The sequence below is a fragment of the Cynoglossus semilaevis genome, chromosome 14 (assembly GCF_000523025.1).
Source record: "Cynoglossus semilaevis isolate Cse_v1.0 chromosome 14, Cse_v1.0, whole genome shotgun sequence".
Classification (NCBI taxonomy): Eukaryota; Metazoa; Chordata; class Actinopteri; order Pleuronectiformes; family Cynoglossidae; genus Cynoglossus; species Cynoglossus semilaevis.
Window position 1 is genome coordinate 1,809,158 of NC_024320.1, and position 9,673 is coordinate 1,818,830.

General features: G+C 40.9%; 2 protein-coding genes across 2 annotated transcripts in view; both read left to right on the forward strand.

Moving 5' to 3' along the window:
* Positions 1-4,287, forward strand: part of rai14 (retinoic acid induced 14) — a 38,375-nt gene extending 34,088 nt beyond the window's left edge. Inside the window, exons 16-22 of the mRNA XM_025061988.1 lie at positions 8-227; positions 313-800; positions 903-1,071; positions 1,186-1,353; positions 1,431-1,592; positions 1,735-1,800; positions 2,709-4,287. Coding sequence (XP_024917756.1) covers positions 8-227; positions 313-800; positions 903-1,071; positions 1,186-1,353; positions 1,431-1,592; positions 1,735-1,800; positions 2,709-2,795 — 1,360 coding nt within the window. The 3' untranslated portion in view covers positions 2,796-4,287. The remainder of the gene's footprint in view (positions 1-7; positions 228-312; positions 801-902; positions 1,072-1,185; positions 1,354-1,430; positions 1,593-1,734; positions 1,801-2,708) is intronic.
* Positions 1-9,673, forward strand: part of LOC103389085 (ephrin-A5-like) — a 1,154,841-nt gene that overhangs the window by 1,075,885 nt on the left and 69,283 nt on the right. The gene's annotated exons all lie outside the window — the stretch shown is intronic.

The following is a 9,673-nucleotide window of genomic DNA, read 5'->3' on the forward strand; positions in this document are numbered from 1 at the left end:
GGGGGGAGGTGGAAGAGCTGAAGGCCCCCCTTCAGAGGAAAAGAGAAGGAGGAGGAGCAGGAGGTGAGACAACAGAAAACGAGGAGGTCCAGAAACAAACGTCATCAACATATGAGCAGGATGTAAGGAGTGAGGAGGACAGACAGAGACTGAAGGAGACAGAGGAGCGGGCTGACCAGCTGGAGAAGCTGTATGAGGAGGCGCAGGTGGAGATCAGGATGCTCCAGGTAAATACACACCTGTTATTGAATGGTTTTGGAGGAATCAAACTCTGACATTTGTTAACCGTTCTCCTTTGACTGGCCGTTGCAGGAGGCTCTGAGGGGAACGGTGCCGGTGGAGGCTGCAGCCAAAGACTTTGAGGAAATGAAGGCCGAGCTGAACGAGATCATTGCTGGGCTGCACCGACGGTTACTTGAACTCTCTCACTCCTACAGTGACGCCAGGAGCAAACTCAGTGCTGCCCAGAAACAGCTGGATGAAGTCCAGTCTGAGAGCACGGCGTCGTCGTCTCCCTCCATGGAGGAGCAGCAGCAGCAGGTCCAGGTGCTCAGCAACAGGGTGGAGGAGCTGCAGGCTCTGCTGGCCGACAGAGACCAGCAGACCACAGCAGCTCAGGAGGAGGTTTTAAAGCTGAAGCAGGAGGCAGAGGCTCAGGCACAAAGCTCTGTGGCTCTGACCGATCACATGCAGGTGATGTCATCTCTGGGAAACGCCGTTAAAGAGTTGGAGAGCCAATCAGAAGCCCTGAAAGAGCAGCTTCAGCAGAAGACGCTGCAGGTGGATGCACTTCAGAACAGGTGGGAGAGAAGATCTGCTGCTTTGACCAGAGCCTAACAGTCACGTGATAATGTTTTTAAACTCTAAACACCATGTGACATGTTTGTGTTTCTTTTCTCAAGACTGGCTGCGACTGAAGATGTCACCTCAGATGACTCTGTGTCCCATCAGGAGCATGAGACCATGAGGGAGCAGCTGGAGGGTGAAGTGAGCCACCTGACGCAGCTCCTTCAGGGGGCCCTCAGGAAACAGGATGAGATGGCTCTGGAGGCTGCTGACGCTTGGCAGAAGGTGAGTGCGGGGAAATCCAGGAAATGGGGAAAGATTTTAAAAAAAGTCATCTTTACATCAGCGCTCCTGCTGTTTCCTATTCCTTACCTAAGAAACCTCCTGTCTTTCCATCAGGCACGGGACAATCATGCAGAGTGCGAGGCCCTGCAGGAGCTGCTGATGTCAAGGGAGAAGGAGAACCAGACGTTGACCTCCAGGCTGGCAGAATCTCAGGATGCCGTGTGTCAGCTCAAACAGCTGGTGGAGAACCATGTGGCGTCTGAGAGAGAAAAAAACAAGAGGGTAAGACTGGTACTCCAACCAGCCCGTGTTCTCCTGCACTGCAGTCGCTCCACGTTTATCTGTGGTTCCTCCTTCAGATTGACGACCTGTCACGGGAGGTGGTGAAGCTCAAAGACGCCCTGAACAGTCTGTCTCAGCTCTCCTACACCGCTGCTTCTCCCACCAAGAGGCAGCAGCAGCAGAACCAACAGATGGAGGCGCTGCAGCAGCAGATCAAACAACTCCAGTATCAGCTGACTGTAAGAGTCTGAGGGTTTTCTCTGAGAGCCTACAGTAACAATGACTCTCTTCACTTTGTTACCACTAAACACGTTTTAGTCGACTGTCTTGTGTTTGATTTTAAAGACACTTGTATGGTATTCTTGTTCTTATTATTTGTAGGAGTCAAAGAAGCAGCACCAGGAGATCGTGTCAGTCTACAGGATGCACCTCCTCTATGCTGTCCAGGTAAAGTTGTCCTGAAGATTTTACAGATGCTGATGTTTAAGGGTGAACCTGTGAATTTGTTTCCTGGGGACTGCATGTCCACACCCACTCAGGTCTACTTCCTCTAAGTCACAGGTGCTCAGTGAGTAGATTAGGATCTAACTGTGGATCGCACCTGGAGTGTGGGCAGATTGTGAGATATTTAAATAAATACAAATGAACATATAAATGTGTTCATTTGTATTTATTTAAATATATGTGTAGTAGTGACCATACACTGTGAGAATGAAATGATATTGTGCCATAGAGTTACATGGTCTGATCAGTGTATGTCTAAAGTATGTCCCGTTTATATAAGGAAATACATATTTAATATTGTCAATGTAGTCTGGTCATTAGAATAGTAGCGTCGAAGCCAAGAAAATGTGGAAACCCCTTTTTGTTTCCAGAAATTGTTACAAAAATTAAAATTAAATAATAATAATACAATTATTATTATTATTATTATTATTGCTGTTATTATAATAAAAAAGTTGTACTGTATATGGATGCAGTTCTCTGGCGCCCCCGGCGGGCCAATAGTGGTAGCGTACCACGAAGTTGTAAGCCAAACTAAAAGGCCTTGTTTCGCAAATTGTATTTTTGTAAAAGTTTTCTCGAAAAAAAATTCATTATTAGACATACTATTATACCAGTACCGTAAGTATTATACAAAAAGGAAAAACATGACAGTTCAACATATTATTATATAAATATGGCATTTTGTAGAAAAATGAACACAAATATATGAAGTTCACTAGTGTTAGAGAAATAGAAACATCTCATTTGAAACACAATACAAATACATGTGTCTCATGTAAATGACTATATATATATATATATATATATATATATGTTAAATTGTTAAATGTGTTCTGCTGTATCTCCAGGGTCAGATGGACGAGGACGTCCAGAAAGCCCTGAAGCAGATTCTCATCATGTGCAAAATGCCAAGTCAGACCAAGGAGGCCTGCTGATAGAGAGAAGAGAGAGAGACCAGTTCTTCTAGAACAAAACCCCTGTCATGACTGAGGAGAAGGTGAACTGCTGCCCTGGACCAGCCCTGTCTCCAAACTGAACTCACATGGTTCTGGTACCAGAACATCAAGTGATCAACACCTGGTGCCTCTTGATAAAAACAAACAAACTCCAAATGTATTACTGTTTACATTCACACATTGTTCACTTCCATCACCATGTTCTGGTGTTTCTGACCCAGTGAGAGCTGAATGACTGACGTGTCTGTGCATCATGTACACCACTGTGTTGGCTAAACTGTGCTCCACGTGCAGCTGCTGTTACATGTGCGGTTGCCGATATGTTCAGTCAAATGAAACACCACTGTAACTGGTCGTATAAAATGTTTGTCCAGAATTTCCTGTTGCCTCCTAAATTATTTAACTTCCTCACAAAAGTGCACGACGTTTCTCAGTACCAGAACCAATCAGGACGCACTTGTTTCAATAAAAGGAACTATTTTTTAATGAACACAAACATTTTGTAAAGATATATTTTACTGTACTGCTTTGTTGTGTTTTTCCAAGTCAGTGGATGTCAACGAAGAGCTTCTGTGTATTTGTACCCACTTCTATTTTCAGAACCACAGTGCACTATTTTATACTGCTACGTTGAAATGAGCTCTTTGTTCCTTTGGTATTCATTTAGGTACTGCATGTTTGTTTACAAGTAATAAAACAATCAGTACTAACACATTTCAAACTGAAAGATAATGTTGTCTAATTTGTTGACTGATCCATATTTGTCATGTGCCAAGTATTTCAGACCAAGTCCAGTTCTGACACCGACCAGTGTCAGGGGTCCGACTGAATGTCACCAAAGAAATCTGACTGGACCTCTAACCTTTAACCCTGTTGTCTGTTGCTGTGTGAACACTAAGGTCACCTGTCACAGACTGAACAGAACAGCACTGAAGTTCTGCTCCTGCTCAGAGTTCTAGGTCACATTGATACCAACAGAACAAGATATTGTTAAAAAAAACCATATACAGTTGTTATTAGTCAAGTAATAGGAACCTTGTCTTCTACCTAATGCAGGTCATGGGATGGACTTGTGTCCCAGACTGCATCCCTCCACATGTCTGTCCTTCACCAGTCAGTCAGTATTTTGATGGAAAGAATTAAACACCAAATACACTAATGTATTCACTGGGCTTCACTAACGGGTCACATGGAAGGACAGTCTGATTTACTAACTGTCAACAGTAGTGAGGTTCAGCGGCTCCAACACGTGTTTCTCAATCAAATCTTTTTTGTTTTTTTCTGCTGTTGAAACTGAACCTTGTTGAATTTCACTCTAAGCTGATCCATTACTTCTCTTGTCTATAGGCTTCAACAAATGTGTTTTGTACAAAAAATAGTTTGAACATGGTTTTGTAGTGATCTGAATTTGTTATGTTGCAAATTGCTTTTTATTTGGTCCACCTTAATAAATGTCCGTACTACATCTGTGGTTTTATTTGTATTTTCTCATTCAGGTCTGGTAAGGTTATTGTTTTGAAGAATTAGTTTGTGTTTAATAAAAACAGAAGATAAGATTAAAAGGTGCAGTTGGAAGTATCTGTGGCTGGGACTGTCACTAACAGAACACACAATAACAGTGGGGGCAGTGGCAGACCTGTCTCTGGAAGGTTGAAGGTTTGAATCTACCACACACCAGTGTGTGTGTGTGTGTGTTTTGGGGTGGGGTGTAATTAATAGTTTCATTTTCTTATATTTGCTCCAACTTTCTCTCTTAGTTTAATTCCAGTTCTGTACGAATTCAACTGAACAAGCAACCACTGACCACTAGATGGAAACCTTTACCAGAAGTATAACTCATCTCCCCAAGATCTACAGGTGAAAAAGTTCAAGGAAGCAACAAGGGAAACAAATATGATGAAATATCTATAACCTGACTCTGAAGCCATTCATGTTGATCTCACTGTCTTTAATCAAAATAATATTTCTGAAATATATTTACAGGACTTCACTCCACTGTCCACCAGTATGGTACAGTACCAGGCTACTTTAAATTTTACATTCATAATACAGTACATACACTGCACAAACTGCACATTACTCTGTACTGCTTTTTATATATTTATGATATATATACTCTACATATACTCTAAATATATTTATCTCTGTAAATGTATTTACAATATGTTTACTCTACATATAATGCATATACTCTAAATATATTTATCTCTGTTGCTTTTTATGTATCTATATTCTGCATACACTCTGAATCTAGTCAAGAGTAGACTGTGAACTCATCATATTTACAGAATCCAGTGCTGTTAGTAGTCATGTCCTGTCTGTGTCCCATAAATATCTAAAATGCGTATATTTAGATTATGGATTTATGTATAGGTTTGTCTCACCGTCTTCATAAAGTGATAGATGTCACACCAAACTGTTCCTGAGGAAAAGTAATTTGGTCTCACTGTGTACTAGTATATGGCTGAGACGACAATAAAACCCACTTGAGTCGACTCACCTGGACCTACACACACACACACAGAGTCACTGTACAGAGTCCTGTTCTCCATCACATGGCGTTTATATGAACCTCCAGACACGGAGTAAAACACACCCTTCAGAATTAGAAAAACTGGACAAATTAAGAAATATCCGATGCCCTGTTTATTTTTCTGAGTTATTCACTCCGTCCTCCGTGTCAACACTCTGTCCTCTTCCCTCAGAGTTCACTCAAAACCTCTGGGCCTTTAGAAGCTCTGCCAGTGGGACTCTGGGTAATTTATCTGCCATTCTGTTTCCTCTAACCGGTGGCATAACCAGTTCGCTTCCTGCCTTGGCCCCATGTTCTGCCCGCTAGGCAAACGCAAACACACATACACACACACAGACACACAGACACACACACTCCTCTGCCTTTACACGACAACTTCCTGTCAATCTCGCTTTCCCACACGTTCTGCCCTCAGGACCAGAGGTTGGTGCGGAGAGATCTAATGCTGTGATCCCGGTCCAGCCCAGACCAGTGTTTGTCCAGGATCCTGGGCCGCAGTAAATCTCAGAGTTTTCTGTGAGTGTGAGTGACAGGATAAACTTTTTGGGCTCTGAGCGAGAAATGTTCAGTGTAAGGTTCTGTGTTAAAGATGTGCAAACATCAGGCTGTTTTTGGTTCATTCAGTTCAGTTTGTACAGTAAATTGACCTATTACAGATTTAAAAAAAAAAAAAAATACCAGTGCATGTTCGCTCTTTTACATCAAAGTACAAATACTGTATTCATCAAAGGGAAACTCGACTGGCTCAATCATTTAATAAATATAAATACTCCTAATTGCTTTAAACAGGTGTTTTCTTAACATTGTATGTGGGTGTGGTTAGCTCACACAGAACAAATATAAATATAAATGTGTTGTAACGGTTGGGAAATGACCGACGAACTCCATCCTTTATTGACTTAGCAAAAGGACAAAGAAGACATTTGTGTTTCCGTGACCGACTAATTAACATTACCACATTAACACAACAAAAACAAACCAGAAACTGTGGCCCGCAAATCACTTGTTTGGACAGAGGTCATGTAAGAACGAAAAGCTACAGATGTGACATCCTGAGTCGATTCATGGTTCATTAAAAGTCACCTGGTAACACGCTTAGGAATAAAAGTAACAAAGTAACAGGTTGACTCGCCCTCTACAGGTAAGACTGTGAAAACGCTCAGCGTATCAGGTCAAATCGATGTTTTTAACGAATAAGCGGATGAAAATGGATGGATGGATGTTTTCAGGACCACAACACACTCTCTGCTAATGAACACACGTTTGTATCCTGAAGTTTGTGGCAAAAAACAAACAAGTGTTTGTGATTTCATGCCAAAGTCAAGTGACAATTTTCATGTTGCTAAGCTGAGGAGAGTGTTGCATTCATGGTCTGTTTTACTTTACTAAGTCTTTCAGATTCTCTGAGGTTCTATGTGGCCTGCATGTGGCCCTCAGACCACTATTTGGAAGGGGACCCTAAGCAGACTTGACAGATGTACAGAAGTGGTCACTGGACACTGTCCATCACTGTCTTTATAATGCAAATGTGAGCGGAGACAAAGAGACATGTTCTGTGTCTGACTGCTCCACGTCTGGGTGTGGACTTGGGGATTAAAGAAGGCTGGATTCTCTGTGATCAGCAGACTCACACAAACTACCAAGTTTTACATCATAGACACACAGATATGTCCGATAATAAAATATGTGGTGCGTCGTACGGCAAGCATCAAATCTATTCTGCAAAAACGGGCAAAACTGCAACAGCTGCGTTCCTTCTTTTACATTATTACATTATTACTAATGTTTATTATAATATTATTATATTGTTACATTATTTCAAATGGGACCTAGTGACAAAAATAAGAAAATGTCTGTTGTATAAATGCTAACAATATCTAGCATAGCAATTTGAAATGACAACAAAAAAAGCATGTATCTAACCTATGTTGGAGGGATAATATGAGAACTGAAGAGTAGAGACAGTTTGGAGAATGCTGTGAAGAGGTCTGCCGCACGAGTCCAGGAGAGAAAGGAAAGGACTGTGGCTAAAGGAGCCACTCCAAGGAGGAAATGAAAGGTGGCTGTGGCCAAAAGAAAATGAAAACAAAAACATGGGAGCAGCAAGTGTATATATTCAATCACCGGGAGGATGACGAATCTGCAACTTAGAGGCTCCTCTGAAGTAGCACACAAACATGTCTGAGCTGCCGGCAGTACGAGGGGAACAGGTTGAAGGAGAGGAGGAGAGAGGAGAGGAGAGGAGCCGCTGATGGAGAGGTCACCAGGATATTCCAGTGTCGTAACGCTGCACTGATTATAAGTGATGTCGTAATAAATGAGTCCAACTTCATCTGCCAACCTCTCCGTCTTTGCTAACTATTTGTTTACGCTGTGTATTTAATACTTGAGGTTTGTGTACTCACTAAATTATTGTTGAATGACCTGTCACTGATGTGCGTCATAGGCGAAATACTTGCTGTCAGACAGCAGGTGGTGTACTGCAGTATCATCTGCACCAGCAATTGAGGATGTATCTGTGAGTAACATGGGAAGTATCTGCAGCTTTTGGAGAATTGAACTATTCTTTTCAATCGGGCCATTAGCATCGTATTCACACAATAGTGTTGAGTGCAATGGTAGTTATAGAAAGCACAATATATATGAAATATATGTCACACCTACCCTATATATATATATATATATATATGTATATATATATATATATATATATATGTATATATATATATATATATATATATATAGATAGATAGATAGATAGATATTTAATATCTATATATATATCTAACTATCCGTTTATCTATTTATCCATCCATCCATCCGTCTATCTATCTATCTATATAGAATATATAAATAAATATATATATTTATACAGTATATTATATTGCATTGCTGTGCTGTTTTTCCATGAAATATAACATATTAATATACACAGTATGCATATATATGTGTGTGTATAAATATACAGAGTATATATATATATAAATATATAAACACACACATGTACATGTGTATACAAATGCACAATATATACAATTATGCATATGTTGTGGGCAGTCCATTATATTAATAGAAGTTGTAATGAAAAGCGGAGGGAATTTAACCAACAACCCCTGAACCCCCTTTGACAAGTGAGGACTAACTGTTATTACTTGCTCATAAGAACAGCATCAAACACTCTACAGTGATTTCCACTCCAAAGGAGAACAGATTGTTTTGACTTCATTCATAGTCTCCATAAACATCGTCTGTGTGTCTCTGCATCCACAACTGATTATTTGTTGCCGTTTCATACAGATGAAAATAATTCTATCATTTAGTGCTGCAAATGGGCTCTCTTGGCATCCAGACCACAGAGTGAGGAGAATGTTTGGAGATGTCAGCGATCTCCGTTCTAACTCCGCGCATGGTTTTAGTCATGTGTCATCTGAGAGCAGGGAGGAGAAAAGAGGGGAATTTTCACTCATCAACAAACAACATGTAGCCAAAAATAGTGTTTATATGTGCGTTGTAGTGGCTGGATGGTAAAGAAACCATGGAAGAGAGAGGTTTGGGGTTTGTTTTTTTTTAAATTTAATTTGAACATCATTCCTACTTCTGGTTCCAATTGTCCAGCTTTATCCCCATCCATCCTTCTCCACATGCCCTCCTTTCATCAGTGTGTTTACATGATGTGGGAAAAAAGAATGTGAGTCTGATCAAAACTGTACATTTAAAATACATGAAACAATGTTCGCAGTACTCCATCCACTAACACATCTAGATGGAGCAGGTGAGTGACTCAGCCCATCAGATTAAACACACTGAGAAACATCGGTCTGAGACTAACAGGAAGAGGAGACTGTAATGTTCCCTCAGGGAAATCTGATTTAAGGCAGTAGTCGACGTTACAGACCAGTGAATATGTCCAGCAATTACACATACAGTACAGTACAGTGGGGTCCAGACAAAAACCACCATCGCAGAGAGAGAGAGAGAGAAAGCCATAATTACTGCAATACCACTCTACACCACAACTTGGGAGTATCTGCTGATACCCATACCAATCTGACATCTGTTCTTCTCTCTTCAGTTGTTCATACCATGTACTTTTTACGGAAGAACTTCAATATCCAAAAATCACTATCGATAGACTATGCAAAAATATTCTGCTCCTCTAAAGAAAACAGTAAAATATCTCACCATGACTCAAGTTATGAAATAATAGTACTGCTAATTTTTCAGTTCATCTCTGATTGGTCCATCAGAGTGGGCAACAGTCCCAGCTACCAAGTTACCACTGAGGTGCTCTGTCATGGCACCGTCCCCACACACTGCTCCCCCT